Source organism: Heptranchias perlo, chromosome 2 (assembly GCF_035084215.1).
Source record: "Heptranchias perlo isolate sHepPer1 chromosome 2, sHepPer1.hap1, whole genome shotgun sequence".
Taxonomy (NCBI): Eukaryota; Metazoa; Chordata; class Chondrichthyes; order Hexanchiformes; family Hexanchidae; genus Heptranchias; species Heptranchias perlo.
In genome coordinates, this window is record NC_090326.1 from 23,500,001 (window position 1) to 23,524,623 (window position 24,623).

The following is a 24,623-nucleotide window of genomic DNA, read 5'->3' on the forward strand; positions in this document are numbered from 1 at the left end:
TCTACATGAAAGGCCATAAACAAAGATAGTAAAGGGGCCTTTTACATTCCATGGTTCGAGCAAATGGTCTTTTCGACATCAAAGTGCCTCCAGTCACATAATCAAAGCCTAAACTATCAATCATTGAGGTATGTTAATGATTGAGGCATAGCAACAGGGAGCAATTGGACAAAAAGAATGACACTTCCCAATCCTACGTCCTCTTGATAAAACAATATAAAAGGAAGACTTTGAGAGAAGAACAGCCTCTTCACCACATGGCAGTCACAGCGAACACACACTGCAGTCGAACATCATGTAAGAAGGAGAGGACCTTGAGACACAAGAAGCCGATCACTTCTGAGCTGCTTTGAAGAGTAAAATCCTTGGTTTAAATGTTGTATACATTACATGATTTGCCTAATGTGAGTATGAATTGTTAAGTCATTACATAATAACATTGTGAATTACTAGGTATATAACGGGATTTTATAGAGGAAAGTCATATGTGTGGATGATTTTGGGTGATGAATGCTTGTATGAATTATAACATCATAAATAATCATTTTTGATTAACCAAATTACCATGAGTGAGGGCGACTTTCTTTGCTTGACTATTTGTCCAGTTCCAAGAATCACAGGAAATAAGGCATACCTCATATTGACTCTAATTCATTTGTCCTGGTTATGAAATATGTTGTACTTACACTCTTTGTAATTTCAGGTTGAAGTTGTATTGTATGATGTTCGGGTATAATTTCCTCTGTGACTAAAGTTAAAGAAAAATGTCTTCACTTCAGTAGTAAGTTAAATTTTCTTTAACTTTACACGTGGAGAATAGAGGAAGCTGTGCTGTAATATCTCTAAATATAGGCTGTGGTGCAATATTTTTACTTCATCAAAATTACAGCACACCATTTGTGCCAGTATTAGCTGTTAAACTGGAGTTATCTACTGTAATCCCACTTCCCTGTTCAATTCCCCATAACTTCTTATATTCTTTTTTAAATACTTATCCAATTGCCTTTTGAATGATGCAATAGGGGGTAAATGGAAAAGAAAATTGGCGAAGTGTAAAACGGGCCACAGATTCGTTATCGCATGTTTTGTGTTACTGCCGAAGACCAATTTCACCTCCGTAGCCTCTTACTACTTGTAAAGCATTCCATATCCAAATAACCTTCTTGTGTGAAAAGGTTTCTTATAAATTCCCACTTTGTTCTTCTAATCTTCAGCCTATGCTCCCCCAGTTACCCATTCTTACTTCTGTATGAATCAATGGTAAAACTTAACCACAAATACTTTGTAAATTTTAACTGAACTTTGCAATTCTGACTGCATGCAGTGCATATATATGGGTAAATGTACAAATTGGCCTGCCAGCAGTGCATATCAAAAATTTGGGTGATGAGGTCAGAAGGCCCTGCATGATTTTCCATCCATTAAGGCTCACCTTCATGCTCAAATTCATGACAGGTAAAACTCAGAGCCAGAAGTGCAAATTTGTAAAATTTACCCTACGTAGTATATCAGTCCAGTTAGCTTGATAGCCTCTGCATAAGCAAAGAGAAAAATCAGGATGCATCATATAATTCTAATAATTGAGATATATATGGCATTAACTCCACAGATTGGATTGCATACTACATTTGCAAAGGTATTTTTAAGGAGCTAATACTTCACTCAATTTCAGGAAAAAAAATTGTTATAAGCCTAGAAATTTCCTTTGGTGGCCAAAAGCTTAACACATTTGTTTGCTAACGTTGCCAAAAGTGTTTGTGGGATAGGTTGTTTAAAATTGGGTCTGCGTAGAAATACAAAGGCATAGAAATCGAACACTCCCAGTGAGCTGCGGACGCCTGATGGAGGTCCCTAGGCAGCTCACCAGTGAAAAATATTTGAGTTTGGGACCACTGCCTGCTGCCAGTGAGGTGGTTCTTAGGAGAGGGCAGAGGTGACCCGGAAGGGGGTGGGGGGTGACCAGGAGAGGGGGGGCGGCGAGAGGCCTGTGGTTTTAACGTGGAGCTGGGAGAAGCATTCCAGCTCCACATTCAGATTTTTTTTTATACTTACATTTTTGGTGGCGGCCTTTCACGTCTTCAGATTAGGCTGCATAAAGACCTGGTTTTCCTGAATGCAGCCGGCCTGGCACCAGCTGGGTTCAGGACAAACCAATTTAGTAAAAGAGGCATTAAACAGGCGGTGTGCTCCTTATTTGCATATGCAAAGGACTGTTTCGGGCACGGGCCCTGGACATCTCTTTTGATGCCTATACTAATATGCTGAGCGGCTCACTACTAACTCAATGTTCATGCGCATGCCGCCCACCATATTGGACGCTTTAACACTTGTTTTACGCCTGTAAAATGGGCACAGTGCATCCAATTTCTAGGCCAAAATATCTTAAGTCTGGAAAGGACAGTAGGAAAGATTAACCTCATTCCACCCCAACTAAATTTTCTTTTCCAGGCATGTGGGCACCTCTGGGACTAGTCTGCTCCTTGTCAGGACCTAGTACCAGCAAAAGAGGCAGGTAATTGAGTGCAGCTGCAAGCCTATAAGGCCTGCAGCTACATTTGGGCTTCCAAGATCAGGGCCTTCTGACTGCTAATAGAGATCAGCGGCCAGAAGGCCCTGACTGCAACAAAACATCCTGAGGGGTATGGAAATAAAGTTATCTTTACTTGCCAGTATTTGGCCTGCCACCACACCCCCAGTGGGGCTCCCAGTGAAAGTTCCTTCAAATATTCATTCGTTAGCATGGTTGCCTACATTACAACAGTGACTACACTTAAAAAAAAACTTCATAGTCTGTAAAGTGCTTTGCGATGTCCTGAGGTCGTGAAAGGCGCTATATAAATGCAAGGCTTTCTTTTTTTCTTTCAATAGGCTTACGCCTACTACAGGTGCAGGCCCATCTCCTCCCCCTCCTGGAAGTGATTATGCTCTTTGTGGGGCGCTACAATGGGTGGCTTCAAGATGGCAAGCCTGGCGATACAAGCTTGGAAGCAAATCAAACCTCTGTGGCAGACGTCTCACACTTGAACCATGCAGGTCCACAGTACAAAGGCACTATTAATAATTGACCAACTAGTGTGACTCAGTAATGGAACCTGAAGAAGCAGACCTGTCACTGTGGGGGGGGGGGGGGGGGATTCTATTTGGCTCCAGAAAACCTTGCAAGACAAGCCCCAGTGGATAAGGAGCTCCTAACTGCAAAAGGCAGCAGGAAGCAATTCCGGTAAGCTGTTCAGTTTTATCTGGTTAAACTGCAGCAGTGCCCCTACACACACTTGGGGGGCACCAAGCCTTGGCTTGTCAACCTTTGCCTAAGTTCTCTGGACTTGGGTAAGTGGAATGTATCCCTACGGAGAGAGTGTGTGCACTCCATATTGGGCAAACAGTAGGCCTACAGGTGGGTGGTGAATTCTCAGTAGCCGGATTTAGAGACTCTTAAGCATGGTGATGGGTTTCCATGCATTTCAGACACCCAGCCGAACAAAAACAATGGGGGCTGAATGACTTTTACTTGTTCTGTATTCTCTCTTTCTCTATTTCATCAGAACCCCTAGTTTTGTTGCAATATGTTCCAGTTCAATGGTTATTCCATATGTATGTATGTATACAGTAGAAAGCTATTCATCCAAACACTACTCATCTGAACTGACTGGTTACTTGAACTGACTGGACCTCCCAATATCCCATGTTGTATATTGACTTCATGATACTGGATATCAGGTTCCATGCTGATATCACTTAATACAGTATAACACTTGATTTAATACAAGATTACTTATCTAAATGGCTCACTTGTCTGAATGAGAGTGATTCCCAAACTGTTCAGATAAATAACATCTCACTATATCTGTGTTTTGTGCCTGTGTATGTGTGGGAGAGAGCTATTTTCATCCAGAAATAATACCTGAGAACTTAAAGGGTTAAAAGAACATATTCTTGTATTGAAGAACCAAAGATTCTTATTTTCTGTATCAATCTACATAAATTATTTCCATTGATATTACTTTAGTTTCAGCTTCATCATGCACCTTCATTAGTCCCACGATTCAGCTAAATTTAAACACCTCTCTCCCACCCATAATTCTGGAATTACAACACAGCCTTATAAACATCACAGACATAATAGGGATGATTTTCTGCATCGTCTACAGCACAGTTCGGAAAATCATGGGCATGCTGGCTGTACATTTACAAATTATACTGGGCAAGGACATGGAAAATCTACCCTAACATATATATAAAATTATCCAGATGCCAACCTTGGGAATTGAATTTCTCCAATTCAATAAACAGATCATCTGCAGCAGACTGAAAGGACTGGTTTGCCAGATTTTCCCCTTCCATCTGACAGATTTCAACTTCACTGTCTGAAGTGACTATAGCACTGTCTTTCACATAGAAATCAGGATCGCACGCCATTGTCACTAAGACTATTTTGGGGCTGTAAATATGACCCTTCCCCCACACCTTGCTTTGTGGATAATTAGTGGAATGAGAAGGAACAGCATAAAACATCCCTGTTTAAGGGATAGAAAAAGTGATGCATTATCATGCCTCAAACCTCTGCATTTCATGCTCTTTTCTTTCATATTCTTTGTGGGAATTAAAAATTGGGCCAACTATAGCAGTTCAATTCTGCCACCTGCTGGTTGAGAAACATTCATGTGGGTGTATCACACTCCCGCGTAGGTGGTCTGGCACTGTGCTATTTCTTTCTCCTTGCTAAATGCTGAGTCATTACAGTCACTCTTATAGTCCAACCTGTAATAATGTCAAACCTCCACTGCTTCTTTGTAGAGTTTAGACTTTAGGTCTGTCTTTGTGTTTTTGTTAGAATTCACCAGCTGGTGTTGTCTGTTCAAAATAGATGGACTTATCCTGTATATGAGGATGAAAATACTAGCAGGCAATTCAGGCTGCCACTGAGACTCCTCAGATCAGACTACTGCTCAAATAAGCACCCTAGACAGCCAGCAAAGCACATGCATTAAAGTAAGACCTTAGCTCATTTGTTGCTGAAACCCTCATCCATGCCTTTGTTACCTCTAGACTTAACTATTTCAATACTCTCCTGGCCGGCCTCCCATCTTCCACCCTCCATAAACTTGAGCTCATCCAAACCTCTGCTGCCCGCATTCTAACTCGCACCAAGTCTTGTTCACCCATCACCCCTGTGCTCACTGACCTACACTGGCTCCCAGTCTGGCAATGCCTAGATTTTAAAATTCTCATCCTTGTTTTCAAATCCCTCCATGGCCTCACCCCTCCCTATCTCTGTAACCTCCTCCAGCCCTACAACCCTCTGAGATCTCTGCATTCCTCCAATTCTTGCCTCTTGTGCATCCACGATTTTAATCCCTCCGTCGTTGGCGGTCGTGCCTTCAGCTGCCTAGGCTCTAAGTCTGGAATTTCCACTCTAAACCTCTCAGCCTCTCTACCTGTCGTTTCTCCTTTAAGAAGTTCCTTAAAACCTACTTCTTTGACCAAGCTTTTGGTCACCTGTCCTACTATCTCCTTATTTGGCTCAGTGTCAAATTTTGTTTGACAATCGCTCATGTAAAGTGCCTTGAGACGTTTTACTACATTAAAGGCGCTATATAAATGATGCTTCTTCTTCTTCTTCTTCTTCTTCTTCTTCTTGTAGTATTCCCGTGTAAATGCACACATAGTTAGAAATCCAAAAGATATTTGCTATGTTTATTGTTTTTTCAGCCCACAGGCCAAAGACACTGAATTGTTATGCATCATGGGAGCAGTATAGAAGCATCCCATGCCTAAGATCAGAGAAAATGACTGCAATGTTACAGTATGAAGGCCCCTATAAGGCAAACTTTATGATGCATGAGACCCAAGACACAATGCAGAAGCACAAAACTTCCCTTGTGCAATTTATAGATGTTGCACTTCAATCTAATTACCCAACTGAGATCAGGAACTCGCCATATGACATTCAACACCATATCACTCCATGATATTGCACATGTTGGAGCACCAATGTACTGAATCGTGGTGTCACCACAACTTCAGTTTGAATTTAGGTCAACTAAAACATCCAAAGGTATCTTATTTGCCTCAACTAAACTTCTGCACATCTCAAATCCTTAAAATAAATTGCTTGCTGCTATTTCTACTGTTGCTTAATAACCTTGGGGCACAATTCCAGTAAGAGCGTGTGCAAACGTACAATTGAATAATTGAGAGAAACTGCCTCTCATCAATTAACTGAATTTCACATAAATTATGTGTACAATTTATTGATGCAAACAATGAAGCTGTCATGCAATTAAACTCATTAGAATCAGGTCCTGGTTCTTTAACATACAGAAATCTACTGTACTAAACTTCAGATTAAAGATATCATTTGCACAAAAGATAACCTATTTATAATATCAATTTCCCAGGATGTATTTTTATATTTAAAATTCAATAGTTCTTTGTCTGTCTACTTTCTATTAATTGGAGAATACATTTCTTCCTAGATTTAGAAACTACCAATTTTGATTACTGTCAAGACCTCTTTGTTTCACAAGGTCAATTTAACCTTTCATTTATCCATCATTCACATTCTTAAGAGATACACAAAGGCTCTTCACCAAATTCTGTGAAGGGAAGCTAGGAATCATCATGAAGGTCCAATTTTAGTGTCAAAAAATAAAATTTAGTACAATTCTTATCTGTAGTTATCTTACACGTGGGGTAAACAAGCATCAGATAAGATGACTTGTCCTCTTACCTGCCCTGCCTCCTTGCTTGGCTAATTTTACATAGTCTGAGTCTGTGTCTCTAATCCACATTCTATGACTGTCAAAGGAGATCTCCTTGTGAGGCTCTGCAAGGTCACTCAAGCCTGGGATCTGGGAAGTTGGTGGAAGCTGTACTTGGCTCTTTTCCGTTTTGTTTGGTTTCCGAGGAATGTGGTAAAACCAGTCTACAAAAAGCAAAGAACGTTAGAACATTGTAGAAAAGTGTTGTCAGGATTCTTCTCTACCTGGCTCACTACAGATTTCAAGCAACTTGAAAAATATCTTTCTTAAAATGTTATCCTAATAATTATTCTTCTGCTTTTGGTGATGTTTTGTTAGTTTTGCCACAAACAATCTGACTAAAATACGGTAAAACATTAATACCATCAAAATCTGCTGTGGAAAACTCTTCATTTTACCTTGTATCAGCTGAAGCTTCATTAAAGACAAGAATTCAAATCTCAGTAAGATGACTCTTGATTAATTTTTTCCATTTTTATATAAATCTGTAATAACCACACTCAATTGCAATCTGGAATTTTTATTCTTATAATCCTGAAAATATGCAATATAAAAGACAAATCACAAAAAGAAATAAACTGTTTTAAAAAATCCTAGCCATATATCTAAAAGATATAAAAACCAAAACAATTTCAAAAGTTTTATTAATTTTCTTCAAAAACTTGAACGATATTTACAAAACCTCAGAACTTTTAGCCCAGTCTTGCTGGTTGAACACAATTACTCCTTTACCCGTTTTCCTCACCAGAAGATACAAGATGTTTTTCTTTTAGCTTCCTTACCTCTTGCATGCCACTGAAAAGGGAATATATCCATGAAAATATCTTTACTTAACTCTCCTCATACTTCTCTTCCATACAAATTAGGGCTCCCTCACTATGGATTAAGGTAACACTAACATCCACTGACCAGCAGGATTGGTAGCACCCTACTGCCAGGTCACACTGATCTACATGTGGAAAGATGCATGAGCAATGTAAATCAATTGGTCCTTTCTAGCTGGATTGGGAACTCACTGCAAAAGGAACTTAAATTTCATGAACTTGTGCTTGCTTGCCTACATTGGCTCCCGGTCCAGCAATGCCTCGATTTTAACATTTTCATTCCTGTGTTCAAATCCCTCCCTATCTCTATAAAGCCCCCAGCTCTACAACCCTCAGAGATCTTGGCGCTACTCCAATTCTGCCCTCGTGAACCCCCGATTTCCTTCGCCCCACAAGTGGCAGCCATATGTTCAGCTATTTAGGCCCTAAGCTCTGGATTTCACTCCCTTAACCTCTCCGCCTCTCCACTTCTCTATCCTCCTTTAAGACTCTCCTTAAAACCTACCTCTTTGACCAACCTTTAGATCACCTGTCCTAATATCACCGGTCTCAAATTTTGTCTAATAACGCTCCTGTGAAGTGCCTTGGGACATTTTACTATGTTAAAGGCGCTATATAAATGCAAGTTGATATTGAACTTGAATACTACTTCTCTACAGTTGGATGTGTCAAGTGCAAGAACATAAGTATGGAATGGGAAAAGGGCAGTTGGTCAATTAAATCCATCCATAGATCATGTAAAATGCTGCCTTATTGTGGACTCTAACCAACCCGGTTAGTCTCCTCAGGGAGACAAACAACTACAAGTGAAACTTCTAAGAAGGCAAAGCTCTTGTGAAATATGATGCCGTCCCTTGAAATTAATCAACCAAAACTCCAGGAGATTAATCCAACCTAAACGTGTCAGTGCACTAACCCATTGTGCCACTAGGCTGCTTCTAGATATCATTTATCATGAACCGTACAATGTACTTTCCATTGAGGTAAATATTTTGATTTTCACTCCAATTTACATTTATTTAAATAATAGCCGATCTAGCTCCGGATCTAGCTAGCTAATTGTGTAGTTTAGTAACAACTTAGATTGAAGAAAGAGGCGACAGAAAGGTAAAGAATCTGAACTTATTGCCCAGAACAAAAACAGTCTCATGTGTGCTATTTCCAGTAGACTTGTCACCTTTTTTCTGTTTATCGTATGATGCATTCCAGCGACATGCAGATTGTTGAGTGGCACAAAGCCTGCCACAGGGCAGTCTTCCTAATGTTACCATCAGTATCAATTAATGCAAAAATGGCAGAGGGGAGATCCTTGTCTTAGGTTAGCAAGATGTGCAGGTTGCACCTTGCGAACAATTTTTTTTAAAGTTTCCCTACGTCCCTTGACCACATGTGTAAGGAGACCACAGAGGGCACTTTTCACTAATAATGTTATTCTATAAATGCTTGTATCATCTGATAACTCTGAGAAAGAATTCCTGTCCTAAGGGATTTGTCATAACTTAGTCTGAAAAGTCAAATTAAGGCACTTGCTGGTTCCTCATCTGCGGTCTGTGATGTTGGTAAGCCATTTGTGGCTTCACACATTTCAATTTTTAATAATCTTTGCAGGGATGTAAATGTCCCAAAGTCAACCAAAAAGCAGTATAGGTGTTTTGAAAATCAGCACACAAACACTTTTCTTGTTAAAGTGTAACTGAGGCATTTGCTGTTTGCTGACATTTGTTTTGTCACACTGGTGTAATTCATTCATAATCTCAATAAAGGAGAATAATCATGAACAGGCATGATTAAGGAGCAGTATTAGTCAAAACTTGAGTCTACTACATATGTCTTTCTCTGCTGCTTATTGCAGCATATAAATCAATGTGTTAATACAGTATTTTGCAAACAGAAACAAATCAATCTGAGAATTTGGAAATACAGGCAATGTGAAGAAAAGATGACTTGATTGAAATGTAATGATGTGAGAGACACATAAATTCTAGTGACAGCAGGTTTTTTAATGCAGCACTGTACAGACTGCAATAGCAGCAATGTCAAATGTTATGCTATAGTGCCTCTAGTGGAGATCCAATTTATATGCAAAATGAATTAGCAGAGGACTTAGCCAGAAAGCCCTATTTTTGACTTACATAGAAACATAGAAAATAGGAGCAAGAGTAGGCCATTCGGCCCGTCGGGCCTGCTCCGCCATTCAAAATGATCATGGCTGATCGTCTGACTCATTACCCTGTTCCCGGTTTTTCCCCATATCCCTTGATCCCTTTAGCATTAAGAAATATATCTATCTCCTTCTTGAATACATCTAATGACTTGGCCTCCACTACCTTCTGTGGTAGAGAATTCCACAGGTTCACCAACCTCTGAGTGAAGAAATTTCTCCTCATCTCGGTTCTAAGTGGCATACCCCATATCCTGAGACTGTGACCCCTGGTTCTGGACTCCCCAGCCATCAGGAACATCCTCCCTGCATCTAGTCTGTCTAGTCCTGTTAGAATTTTATATGTTTCGATGAGATCACCTCTCATTCTTCTAAACTCTAGTGAATATAGGCCTAGTCGACCCAATCTCTCCTCATACGTCAGTCCTGCCATCCCAGGAATCAGTCTGGTAAACCTTTGTTGCACTCCCTCCATAGAAAGGACATCCTTCCTCAGATAAAGAGACCAAAACTGCACACAATACTCCAGATGTGGTCTCACCAAGGCAGAAAGACATCCCTGCTCCTGTACTCAAATCCTCTTGCAAACAAGGCCAACATACCACTCGCCTTCCTAACTGCTTGCTGCACATGAATGCTCGCTTTTAGCGACTGGTATACAAGGACACCCAGGTCTCGTTGCACCTCCCTTTTTCCCAATCTATCACCATTCAGATAATAATCTGCCTTTCTGTTTTTACAACCAAAGTGGATAACCTCACATTTATCCACATTATACTGCATCTGCTATGTTCTTGCCCACTCACCCAACTTGTCCAAATCACATTGGAGCCTCTTTGCATCCTCCTCACAGCTCACATTCCACCCAGCTTTGTGACGTCTGCAAACTTGGAAATGTTACATTTAGTTCCCTCATCCAAATCATTGATATATATTGTGAATAGTTGGAGCCCAAGCACTGATCCCTGCGGTACCCCACTAGTCACTGCCTGCCATCCGGAAAAAGACCCGTTTATTCCTACTCTCTGTTTCCTGTCTGTCAACCAATTCTCAATCCATGCCAGTATATTCCCCCCAATCCCATGTGCTTTAATTTTGCACACTAACCTCTTGTGTGGGACCTTATCAAAAGCCTTCTGAAAATCCAAATATATCACATCCACTGGTTCTCCCCTATCTATTCTACTAGTTACATCCTCAAAAAACTCCAGTAGATTTTTTAAGCATGATTTCCCTTTCATAAACCAATGCTGACTTTGTCCAATCTCATTAATGCCTTCCAAGTGTTCTGTTATCACATCTTTCATAATAGACTCTAGCATTTTCCCCACTACTGATGTTAGGCTAACCAGTCTGTAATTCCCTGTTTTTTCTCTCCCTCCTTTTTTAAATAGTGGGGTTACATTTGCCACCCTCCAATCTGTAGGAACTGTTCCAGAGTCTATAGAATTTTGGAAGATGATCACCAATGCATCCATTATTTCCAGGGCCACTTCCTTCAGTACTCTGGGATGTAGATTATCAGGCCCTGGAGATTTGTCAGCCTTTAGCCCCATTAATTTCCCTAGCACTATTCTTTTACTAATACTGGTTTCCTTCAGTTCCTCCCTCTCACTAGACCCTTGGTTCCCTAACATTTCTGGGAGGTTATTTGTGTCCTCCTTTGTGAAGACAGAACCAAAGTATGTGTTTAATTGTTCTGCCATTTCTTTGTTTCCCCATTATAATTTCCCCCATTTCTGACTGTAAGGGACCTACATTTGTCTTCACTAATCTTTTTCTCTTGACATATTTATAGAAGCTTTTACAGTCAGTTTTTATGTTCCCTGCTAGTTTACTCTCATACTCCATTCTTCCCCTCCTAATCAATCTCTTTGTCCTCCTTTGCTGAATTCTAAACCGTTCCCAATCCTTAGGCTTGCCGCTTTTTCTGGCAATTTTATATGTCTCCTCTTTAGATCTAATACTATCCCTAATTTCTTTTGTAAGCCACGGTTGAGCCACCTTTCCTGTTTTATTTTTGTGCCAGACAGAAATGAATAATTGTTGTAATTCCTGCACACGTTCTTTAAATATTAGTCATTGCCTATCCACCGTCATCCCTTTTAATAAAGTTTCCCAATCTATCATAGCCAACTCGCACCTCATACTTTCGTAATTTCCTTTATTTAGATTCAGGACCCTAGTTTTGGATTCAACTACTTCACTCTCCATCTTAATGAGGAATTCTATCATGTTATGGTCGCTCTTCCCTGAGGGACCCCACTCACCAAGATAGTTAATTAATCCTTTCTCATTGCACAATACCCAGTCTAGGATCGCCTGTTCTCCAGTTGGTTCCTCAACATATTGGTCTAGAAAACCATCACGTGCACATTCCAGGAATTCCTCCCCCGCAGTATTATTGCTAATTTGGTTTAACCAATCTATATGTAGATTAAAGACTTGTACTAGCTATGTTATTTTGTAGATGTACATCTGAAAAAGTCTTTTTACACATTCTTATTTTAATCAGTGCAAATTTAAGGTGTACTACTAAGGAGTTAAATTGTATTGTGCATGAAAAGACCCTCTTGAATATTCTTCAGTCTAGAGGCATGAATCCAGTTCTGCAGATCATTTTGCCCTTAATTTCCTCCAATAAAACATGATTCTCACCAATTCCCAGATGATAAACAATGAGGTATGAACCTGTTAAATCATGTATTGAAGATTTAATGTGCGCCCTACATAGCTAAAATACAAAAACGCAATGGGCAAGATGAGTTACCTGGCACAGCAGGACAAAATTATTTGCAGCAGAGCTGACATATTTTCAGGGCTGGTGCATAGCTTACCTTTGGAATTGTGCCTCTAATTTCCCACCAGCATTAATTGCAGCTTGGCCAACATAAACAGAGCAAACACTACAGCACCGATTCTTGGTCGCTATGGCCAGTGGCATGAAAGTGGGAAGGGCAGATGGGGGCTGGAGAATTGGGTGAAGATACATATCACTGGATCTTTGCCACTTTTGCACCACGTGCTGTCTTCTGGCCGACCTGAAGTCCTCTTACACAAAATATGCAAGAACTTCATTTAAATATTACAGTTATTTAAATATAGCACCATTTACTGTCTGCTTCGATTGGGATTGTGCTCCATTCACTTATCTGGAATGGGCCTAAGAGAAGCTCTTTGCTCAATAATTTCTTAAAGCAGTACAGGCTTTTTAAGGTTTCTTTAACTCAAAGCTTTACAGTACATTCTTAGTTCTGGTTTTTATTATAAATTTTATTGGCATTTTTATGAAAATATTTTAATTTTTTTGGCAGGTGGAATGTTGTAGTGGGTAATGTTTATGTGGAAATTAAAGTAGCCAGATTGTCTGCTAATGTACTTGAATGCCAAATGTAATTGAAAACTTCAGCAGAAAAGGAAGAGATTTTCAAAAAAAGGGCCAAGGAAAAGGACCCCCTACAATATAAACTTTCACTGTTGGGGTGGGGGTGGGGGCAACAAAGCATCTAAATGCAAGCTACAGATTCTTGTGGTGGTTGGCAAGTCAAGTTAAAATTCATGAGAATTGATTTTGAAGCATCGCAAATACATTATTTCATGGTTGAAATGGGATAAAATGAAAGAAGGTATGCCAGAAGATCAGCACGCACCACAGTCAGTCTGCCTGCTCCCTCTATTATATCATGAACAATTTCTGCAGGCTCTGGCATACTTACCTGGCAATAACTGAGCAGAACTAGCTATGCAGTCAGCAGGGAGCCAATTTCAGAACTGTGCCATCTGCCACAAGGACACCTATAGCCATCTTGCACCATAGGAACCATACGAACCAGAATCAAGGTCACCACTTCCCCTAATTTTTCTGCCTCCTCTTTTCTCCAAATTAAGTTAGGAACCAACTGTAGTATCAGTCAATGTGCTGGCCGCATATGTATCAAACAGTTGACTGATGCATTAGTAAGCATGGCTAGTGCTTTCATCTCCTTTCCAGCTGAACAGAAACAGCACATGATACAGTTGCCCAATGTCACAGCATTGCTGTATTTCCCAAAGTAGAGGGGTCATTATTGGCAGCCATGTGGCCATCTGGACAGCAAGCTCCTGCTCCTCCTCTGCCTTCTTAGTCCTCCTCACTGTAATTGCATCCTTTGGGATGTGTGCAGCTGTGCTTGTCCTTCCAAACAAAGGTGGGATAAGTCGCAGGGTATTGTGAGGGTGCTATGAAGTGCTTTCTTGTTCTGGGTCTCTGGCAGTGCTGGTACACTGGTTTTCCAGGCTTACATTGACAGAAAAAGAACAAATGTTAGAGTGCAGACTCCAAGACACACCTCCAAGCAAAGTCCACAAAACAAAATACTGGCATAGTTTTTCAACTTAACCTAAAACTGGTGTTGCAGATCAGCCGCCCATTATAGAAACCCCCCGATTGCCATTTCCAAATGGAAATGAAAATCAGGCGGTTTCTATAACAGGCAGTCGAACCACTATGCCCAGGCAGCAAATTGAAAATCTATCCCAGTAACTGTGTGATGTTAGTGACATTGTGTGTATCCCTGTATGAGAATGAGTCAGACATAAAAACTGGAAGGTATTACTCTGATCTTGGGAGAGACCAATGGTTTCACTTTCCCCTATTCCCTTCATGCTACCATATACACAGATGTCCAAGGTGACCTCTTCCACTGGAATGTCAGATTTGTATTTTCTGATCCCTCCTGCATTTCAGGTCTGTTCCCTTGCATTATTATGAGGGGTAATTTTCCAACTGCACACTTCTGGCAGATAGCCTTGCTCACGATTTTTCAAAGGTTGATTTTATGAATTTCCAATATGCACTCTCAAAGTTGAAAAATTAACCTTTTAGTGCTCTTGTCATGCAAGTAGAGAAGTAGTCTTCAGGTGTTATAAATTGAAGGAGAAGATTTACAATGACATACATGTGCTCAACCAGCAGACCTCCTTGTGTCAATAAGTTAAGATAAATCATCGTTAGATTCTGTTACAATGATTTTGGGCCCGATATTAGGAGGGAGGCGGGTTGCCAGCGGGGGGTCGACTGGGCTCGGGGGTAACCCGCCCAATAAAATCGGTGGGTTCCCCACACGATCGTAAGTAAATTGAAACCACTTACCTTGGCTTCCGGGTTTCGCGCTGGAAAGCTGTGCAGCGGGCGGACTGCGCACCCACATCATAGGCTGTCAGCTGGAGGAGCCCTATTTAAAGGGGCAGTCCTCCACTGACTGATGCTACAGAAAGGAGCCAAAATTACAGCATGGAGCAGCCCAGGGGGAAGGCTGCTCCCAGATTTAATGATGCCTCACTCCAGGTCCTACTGGATGGGGTGAGGAGGAGGGGGAGGACAGAGATCTTCTCCCCGGGGGACGGGAGCAAGTGGCCTGCCTCTGCCACCACGTACACCTGGCTCGAGGTGGCAGAGGAAGTCACCTGCACCACCAACATATCACGCACCTGCATACAGTGCAGGAGGCGCTTCAATGGCCTAAGTAGATCAGCCGAAGTGAGTACACTTACTCATCCCCCTACACTCCGTCTGCCACATCACCACCCCCACCCCACATCTCCTTCTGCACTGCCAACACTACTCTATCACATCACTCCTCACACCCATTCAAAGCTCATCCTCATCTTACCTGCACTTACTCACCTCGCCAGTACTCATCCCACCACTACCACTCAACCCAATCCTCATACAATCTCATGGCTCTGTCTCATACTCACCCTCTCATGCATCTCTTTCAGGTCAGCCTCACCCCACCTGCCACTACCTGTGCTGCAGCCACAGGGCATGCATCACGTATGTGTAGTAGGAAGCGTAAGGCAAATGTGTCGTGAGCATGAAGGGGATGCACAAGGGTGTTTGCGGGTTTGTCATGGTTTTTACTTATATTTGATTTCTGATCAACTCACATTACACATTATATTGTCACCACTACTCCCTGAATGGCTTGTGCAATAATACCCTTTCATGAGGTTCTCCATGAACACCCTTGATACCACCCATTGGGTCACCCTACAGTGGGTGTATGTGTAGTTGCACGACTACTTTGTGCAGGTGCCTGTTGCGCAGCACTGTGTTGTGTAGCTCCACGTGGCGGAGGTGGACGGCATGCCTGGCGAGGCTGGTGATGTTGCTCGTCCTTCAATGGAGTGATGAATGCAGCAATGGAACCCCCCCCCCACCCCCGCCAATCCTGACGGTGTGAGTGTGAAGGGTCCACAAAGTAAGTAAATGTGCTTGGACAGCAGGGTTTAGGGTATGATTTAATAATTTGGAGCGTGGAGACAACGGTGTGGCAGGCAAAACTTTGTCTGAGGTGACAGAGTGCCCTGCTGCAATGAATGAGGTTTACCCCGCACCTGTTAAATGGACCTTTGCAGCTGCCACTGGCTACTGGCTGCAACACGTCTGTTTAAACAGGGAGTGTTTCCCCCAGCATGGGAAACATGCTCTGGGTAGTCCAAAATCTGAATCCTCCTAAAATCTCCAACTAATGAGGTCTATATACGACTTCAAGTACCCAGATAATGATCTTAAGTGGGATCCCGCCGGCTTTGATTGCCGGTGGGAGTCCCGCATGCGGGAGCTGCGCGCGCACTGATTCGCGTCATTGGGGAACCCGCAAGTGGGTAGGTTGGAGCCGGGCTCCGGACCGCTCCAGGAATCCCCAATCTTAGGAGGCCTCCCCCATCACGATTACACTCGCTTGGCCATCTGAAAATTGACCCCTTTATGTGTGAACACCTTTGAAGATGTGACTGTGCCAAGTCTTTCAATTGTAAGTTGCAGCTTGAACGCGTGCCCTGCTGGAGTAAGAACATCCATGATAAGCAGCGAAAGAGCTGTAAAGTTGTGTGAAAGCTTGGCATGGGCCAGCAGTAACTATGGGTTGACAGGCACCATTTTGTGCCATGAAAATTTGGGCTATCTATCTGGTAAATGGCAATTTTGGATAGTATTAGCTTGGTAATTTATCATCTGTTTGCAAGTTATGTAATGAATGTGCAGTGTTGGTTGCCACTTCAGGAATGCTGCACTGCTGTCCTCTGGGGAGGGTACCCCAGTGCCAAACAAGGCAACTCAACTTGCACCCACTTCATGCAATAGTATCTACACTTTACCAGCAAGAAAGAGATTTGAGTGCTGCATTATCCCTCCTCATCCTTCTCGACCTCTCTGCAACTTTTTACACTGTTGGCCACACCATCTTCCTCCAACACTTCACCTCCATTGTCCAACTCAATGGAACTGCCCTTGCTTGGCTCCACTCTTACCTATCCTTCAGTAATTGCTTCTCTTCTTGCCCTTTCACTGTTACCTCTTGAATCCCCCTTGACCACCTACTCTTCTTCATCTACATTTTCCCCGTGGCAACATCATCCAAAGACATGATGTCAGATCCCACATATATACTAACTACAACCAGCTCTACCTCTCCACCACCTCTCTTGATCACTCCATTGCCTCAGTATGGTCAGACTTCATTGCCTGTCCTTCAACTGACCTGATTGGTTGATACCAACAATATCCAATCCCATTGAACAAAATCTGATTTTTCTTACCAAATGGTTACAAGCTAACAAATGGATTGAAACGATGACTTTGTTTAAAACGCTGACCATTAGCATGTATGCTGCTTCCTCTATTGGTACTGCTGCCATAAAGGAATCACAAGAGACACGATTAAACACATGGCTTGCATGTATTCCTCTGAAATGACCAGGTGGATAAAACCAAAGATAGTGCAATTGTGCAGCTGTAATAACTGTGGAACTTAGAATGGATTCAGGATAGGACCAGTTCTGGGGGAAGTGGGACCAGGCTGGACGGGTTACACCTCAACAGAGCTGGGACCAATGTTCTCGTGGGGAGGTTTGCTAGTTCTGTGGGGGAGGATTTAAACTAATTTGACAGGAGGTTGGGCACTAGGATGTAGCATTGGAAAGGTGAAACAAGGTATACAAAGGATTGGGAGAGACAGATAGCACAAGAGTGAGAAATAGTATGGTATTAGATGGGATCAGACTGAGAGAATACAAGAAGGTCCAAAATAGGTTTACAATGCATGTGTGTAAACGCACGAAGCTGGTGAGCTGCAGGCACAACTAGCCACATGGGACTATGATGTTGTGGCGATAATGGAGACCTAGCTCAAAAAAGGGCAGGTTTGGGTACTAAATATTTCTGGATACAAGGTGTTCAGGAAAGATAGGGAAGGAAAGAAAGGTGGGGGATGGCAGTATTGATTAAGGAGAATATTGCAGTGCTGGAGAGAGAGGATGTCCTGGAGGGGTCAAGGAAAGAATCTATTTGGTTAGAGTTAAGAAACAATAGAGATGCCATTACACTACTGGGTGTACTCTACAGACCACCAACTAGTGGGAAGGATATAGAGGATCAAATTTGCAGGGAAATTACAGAGATGTGCAAGAGCCTTAGAGTGATGATAATGGGGGACTTCCAACTATCCTAATATAGGCTGGAATAGTAATAGCATAAGGGGCGAAGAGGGGGAGGAATTTTTGGTGTGTTCAGGAGAACTTTCTTGACCAGTACTTTTCCGGCCCAACGAGGAAGGAGGCATTGCTTGATCTGGTTCTGGGAAATGAGGTGGGCCAAGTGGAGTAAGTGTCAGTGGGGGAACATTTAGGGAACAGTGATCATAGTATCATAAGATTTAGATTAGCTGTGGAAAAGGACAAGAACCACTCTAAAGTAAAAATACTCAATTGGAGGAGAACGGATCTGGCCTGGGTAAATTGGAATCAAAGATTGGCAGGCAAAACTGTAATTGAACAATGGGCGTCCTTTAAAGAGGAGATGGTTCAGGTACAGTCTAGATACATTCCCAGGAGGGAGAAGATAGGGCAACTAAAACCAGAGCTCCCTGGATGACAAAAGAGATCGAGAATAAGATGAAGCAGAAAAAGGGTGCATATGACAGATGTCAGGTTGATAATACAAGTGAGAACCAGGCTGAATATAGAAAGTTCAGAGGGGAAGTGAAAAAGGAAATAAGAGGGACAAAGAGATAGTATGTGAATAGACTGCCAGCTAACATAAAAGGGAATCCAAAAGTATTCTATAGGCATGTAAACAGTAAACAGGTAATAAGAGAACGGGGGGGACCAATTAGGGACCAAAAAAGGAGATCTACCCATGGAGGCAGAAGGCAAGGCTGAGGTACTAAATGAGTACTTAGCATCTTCTTCCTTGGTAAAGACGGATGCAGTCAAAGTCACAGTAAATGAGATACTGGATGGGTTAAAAAATTAATGAAGAGACGGTATCAGAAAGGCTAGCTGTACTTAAAGTAGATAAGTCACCCGGTCTGGATGGGATGCATTCTAGGTTGCTGAGGGAAGAAAAGGTGGAAATTGCGGAGGTATTTGGCCATAATCTTCCAATTATCCTTAGATACGGGGGTGCTGCCAGAGAACTGCAAATGTTACACCCTTGTTCAAAAAAGGGTGTAAGGATAAACCCAGCAACTACAGGTCAGTCATTTTAACCTTGGTAGCGGGGAAACTTTTGGAAACGATAATCCAGGACAATATTAACGTTCACTTAGACAAGTGTGGATTAATTAAGGAAAGCCAGCATGGATTTGTTAAGGGCAAATCGTGTTTAACCAACTTGATTAAGTTTTTTGATGAGGTAACAGAGAGGGTCAATGAGGGCAATGCGGTTGTCATCAAAGCCGAAGCCCATGGAATGAAAGGGTCAGTGACAGCATGGATATGAAATTGGCTAAGTAACAGGAAGCAGAGAGTGGTGGTGAACGATTGTTTTTCAGACTGGAGGGAAGTATACAGTGATGTTCCCCAGGGGTCGGTACAAGGACCGTTGCTTTTTTTGATATATATTAATGACTTAGACTTGGGTGTACAGGGCACAATTTCAAAATTTGCAGATAACACAATACTTGGAAGTGTAGTGAACAGTGAGGAGGATAGTGGTAGGCTTCAAGAGGACATAGACAGGCTGGTGGAATGGGCGGACACGTGGCAGATGAAATTTAACGCAGAAAAGTGTGAAGTGATACATTTCGGTAGGAAGAACGAGGAGAGGCAATATAAACTAAAGGGCACAATTCTAAAATGGGTGCAAGAACAGGGAGATCTGGGGGTATATGTATACAAATCGTTGAAGGTGGCAGGGCAGGTTAAGAAAGCAGTTAAGAAAGCATATGGGATCCTGGGCTTTATAAATAGAGGCATAGAGTACAAAAGCAAGGAGGTTAATGTGAACCTTTATAAAACACTGGTTCGGCCACAACTGGAGTATTGTGTCCAGTTCTGGGCACTGCACTTTAGGAAGGATGTGAAGGCCTTAGAGAGGGTGCAGAAAAGATTTACTAGAATACTTCCAGGGAGGAGGGACTTCAGTTACGTGGATAGACTGGAGAAGTTGGGGTTGTTCGCCTTAGAGCAGAGAAAGTTGAGAGGAGATTTGATAGAGGTATTCAAAATCATGAAGGGTCTAGACAGAGTAGATAGAGACAAACTGTTCCTGTTGGCAGAAGAGTCAAGAACCAGAGGACATAGATTTAAGGTGATTGACAAAAGAACCAAAGGTGACATGAGAAAAAACTTTTTTACACAGCGAGTGATTATGTTCTGGAATGCACTGCTTGAGGGGGTGGTGGAGGCAGATTCAATTGTGACTTTCGAAAGGGAATAGGATAAGCACTTGAAGAGAAAAAAATTGCAGGGCTACAGGGATAGGGCGGGTGAATGGGACTAGCTGGATTGCTCTTGCAGAGAGCCAGCACGGACTCGACAGGCCGAATGGCCTCCTTCTGTGCTCTAACCATTCTATGATTCTAATGATTTATGTGTACTGGTTATTTAGTGTAGTGGTCATGTTACTGGACTCGTAATCCAGAGGCCTGGACTAATGCAGAGTTTCAGAATTTGAATTCAGTTTTAAAAATCTGGAAACAAAAAGCTGTAGCAGTAAAGGTGATCATGAAGCTGTTGGATAAAAACACAACTGGTTCACTAATGTCCTTTACCATCCTTACCCAGTATGCAACGAGGGATGGGCAATAAATACCAGCCTTGCCAGTGACATCCACATCCCAAGAATGAATTTTTAAAAATTTGGAATTCATCAGGAGGATATTTTGGTCAGCATCAGACGCATACACATTGAGAGTCTAAGTCTTTGCTGTTCAAGCACGCCTTGGGAGTGATGAATTATGCTTCATTTATGTATATAGAAATCTGCCAGTAGCAGTATAAAATTTTAGCTGTCTGGCCAAGATTCCTCTCAGGAATCTTGGCTAAATGGATGAATTTGCCAGTCATCTGGAACAATGCATTAGTTACCTGGTAATTTCAGGTGGGCAGTGTTCCGGCTGATGCCAGAAAAATCGCTGGGGCCTAGAACGACCCCATAGCTAGGAAATTGATTGTGGAAGCCCATTTTAGATTGTTAGGACTTTAAGTAGTTTACTCCAGGTCAGACCCAAAAGAAAACTTATATTGATATAGCGGGCGCTAATTGGGCCGTGTAGCGTCCGTTGTTTCGGCGCTATGCGGCCTCTCGAACATCCAAGATGGCGTCTTGGCTGCACACGCACGTTGCCAGCGTGATATGCGCCAGACGCCATCTTGGTATAGGAGTTAGCGTGTGAGCAAATACTGAACGCCGGAAACAAGTAAAATAAGGAGAAAATGGATACAATCAGTGTGCAACTTGATTTAACGTGATAGACACCTTTTGGGACTTAATGCTCAACTCAACGCACAGTCTTAACCACGACCATCTGAACATATCTTAGAGTGTCTGGAGGAACCCCACCAGTGCTATTTAAAGGGACCATGCAGGATTTACAGGTTAGTAGCTGGATGATTGCTTCTGGCTGCCGATACATTTGTAACTGTTTTTGGAGGTCTCCCATACTTGAATACTAGGACGCGGGGACATAGCCTAACATTTAGAACCAGGACATGCAGGACTGAGGTTTGGAAATGCTTCTACACGCATAAGGGTGGGAGAAGTTTGGGTTGCTCTTGCAAACGGCAGTTGACGCTAGCTCAATTGTGAATTCTAAATCTGAGATTGATAGATTTCTGTGAACCAAGGGTATTAAGGGATATGGGGCTAAGGTGGGTATATGGAATTAGGTCACAGGTCCATCATGATCTTACTGAGTGGCGGAACAGGCTTGAGGGTCTAAATGCCACTGCCACTTGGTGCCACCTGTTATGCGCCACCTTCTTCTGCAAGAAAGTGGGACCTGTGTCTGGGTGATGTGCCTGTCATGATTGAATAGCTGCCAGTGTGTGTGGCCTGTGAGATGTGGGTGGGCAGCTTGCAACAGTGCTAATGTGTAAAGGTGAGAGGAAGCATCTGATTGGAAGAATTGAGTAATGATGGAAAGAGTTTGTTGCTATGTAGGTGATGGGGGGTGTAGTGCGTGGAGTAGTGGATGCGGCTAGTGGTGCAGTTGGTAGGAGATGCCACTTGTGGGTTGACCTCACTCACCTTGACTACTCATGTCAAAGCATTGAACTTCTTCCTGCACTGTATCCATGTTTGTGGTGCTGTGCGCCTGGCATTGACTTTGTCCCCTGCTACATCCCACTGCCTTTTGGCCATATATCTAGAGGGCCTCTTGCCCACCCCACCCCCACGGATATAGGATGTCCCTCCTCCTGTCTATCTCTTGCTCCAAGGCCTCTCATGCATCATCTGAGAACCTTGGTGCACGCACTCTCGCAGGCTTGGTACCAACTCAGATCGGCAGATTGGTGAAGTCTGGCATGCAAATTGGAGGATGTGGGATTTAGTAGTGCGCAACCTTTGTTCAATGTTTTAACATAATTCGTCAGTGCGTAAACATAGGGACAGGACCTGCATCTGTGTTTTACGTGTGCAATGTCTGATCTCCGTTCAGACTCCGTGCAGACTATTTTTTGGAAATAACAGATACTGGCTACCTTTGAGATTTGATGAGTCATGCTCCCTTTAAGAGATTGGGGCTCCCCTGCTGGTGGAAAATGCGAATTGCATTGAATTGAAGCACAAGGCCTGGATTTCAATGCAGTTGACGGTGAGTACTGAGGCTGGACGAAGTTCTTGTCCTGCCTGTGCAGGGGCCATTGAATGCGGGTTAATAGCTGATCACGCTACCTACGCCCAACAGTAGCCCTATTGAATTTTTCCCCCAGCATCTCATCACATCTCAAAGCATTTTGGATGCAGTGAATAACTTTGAAGTACTGTGACTGTTGTTAATTGGGCAAAAGCACAGCATCTGTTTTGTCCATAGCAAGATCCCACAAACAGTGAGCTGAATGGCCAATCAATCATATCACAGGCATAGTAGAAGCCCAGGAGGACCTCACAGGTCCACTCTATTAGGCAGTAATTGGCCTGATGCATAATCTGGGGGAAAGACAAGCACAAAACAAAGTAAAATTAAATAATGTTGATTAAACTAGCAAATTGATGGCTGTTACATTCAATTTTAAAAGCAATGAAGCAGCAGTGGTGGATTTTGACACTTTTGAAGAGGCTGCAAGTGCTGAAGGCGCAAAATATATTTTCTAGGATGATCTGAGCACATTCACAGCCCAGGACTTTTTGATTTTTGACATTTCTCAGCACTTCAGAAGGTGTGAGAATGACATTTCCTCATTAACTATCCTGAGCTGTTGCCTTCCAATTCTGCAGCAACTCCTACAGATTAATCTGCTTTGACAGACTTTGCACCATTAAAATTAAGTTAATGTTTAAAATGATTTTGAACAGACTTTTCTCACTAGAAAACAAAAGTAAGTCTAGCAGTAATAACAGCAAAATAACAGCCTGTTACCATTTTGCTCACTAGTTTAGTCAAATTTATTATTTTCTTAGCATTAACACTCAGAAAAATATACATATATGTTTCTATATAAAATGAAACTGACCATTTTGGAGTTTCTTGACAAAAACATCTCTTGAAATGGCATTGTACACTGTTAGATCTGAGTGTACCATCCTAATCTTCTAAAATTCTGCATTTCATATTCTGGAACCTATCACTACATATAATCCCAACTACTGGACAATGATGGGAACACCCAGAAAAAGGTACAGTCACTGATGAAGTATCAATCTACTGCAGCTTGCCTTGTAAAATTTGCTCATGCCAAGTAAATTATGAACTTTCTTTGAAGTTATCACTTTAAGCTCTTGCTAAATATTAACATAAAACTATGCATACCAATCTCAAATTTCCATTTACCTGATCTCCCGGGAAGAGGAACAAATTAGATGTGACTGTGAGAGCTTTGGTTTACTTTAACTATTAAATAAACAAAGTAGGACTTTCATCCATTTTATTGTGAGCAGCATGCTAGATTTTCTATCCATTGACTAGGAATGGGCTATATTTAACCTAAACAGAGCAAAGAAATACTTTGGGGGTGAATTTCTTCAGGGCTTCTTGTGCTCCATCGCCATAACATTAGCAGAAATCCCGTTTACACGTGTAAACAGCGTTTCTGTCAAACATCTGCCGAAGTTACGGTGGTGGAACAGGGGAAGCCCTGAGGAAATTCTCAGCATTTTATCATGCCTCTCATAAGGATTTCAAAGCATTTAATGTACAATGAATTACTCTGAACTAGTATGTAGGCAAACACAGCAGCTATTCTGTACACAGCAAGATCTCACAGACAGCAATGACATGAATAACCAATTAATCTGTTTCTAGTGGTGTTGGCTGAGGGAAGAATATTGGTCAGGACATCAGGAGAACTTCCTTCTCATTTCTGAATTATGCCTTGGATCTTTAATGTCCACCTGAGCCATTGGAACAGGCAGGAAGGGCCTCGATTGAACATCTCATCCATAGGATAACA

The 24,623-nt window shown here is 42.2% G+C and overlaps 1 protein-coding gene across 3 annotated transcripts in view; it reads right to left on the minus strand.

The window, feature by feature from the left end:
* LOC137333112 (uncharacterized protein C7orf57 homolog) overlaps positions 1 to 24,623 on the minus strand; it is a 137,600-nt gene that overhangs the window by 80,614 nt on the left and 32,363 nt on the right. For all 3 annotated transcript variants that reach the window (XM_067997270.1, XM_067997279.1, XM_067997261.1), the window contains exon 3: positions 6,731 to 6,925. In XM_067997270.1, the coding sequence (XP_067853371.1) occupies positions 6,731 to 6,925 (195 nt within the window). The remainder of the gene's footprint in view (positions 1 to 6,730; positions 6,926 to 24,623) is intronic.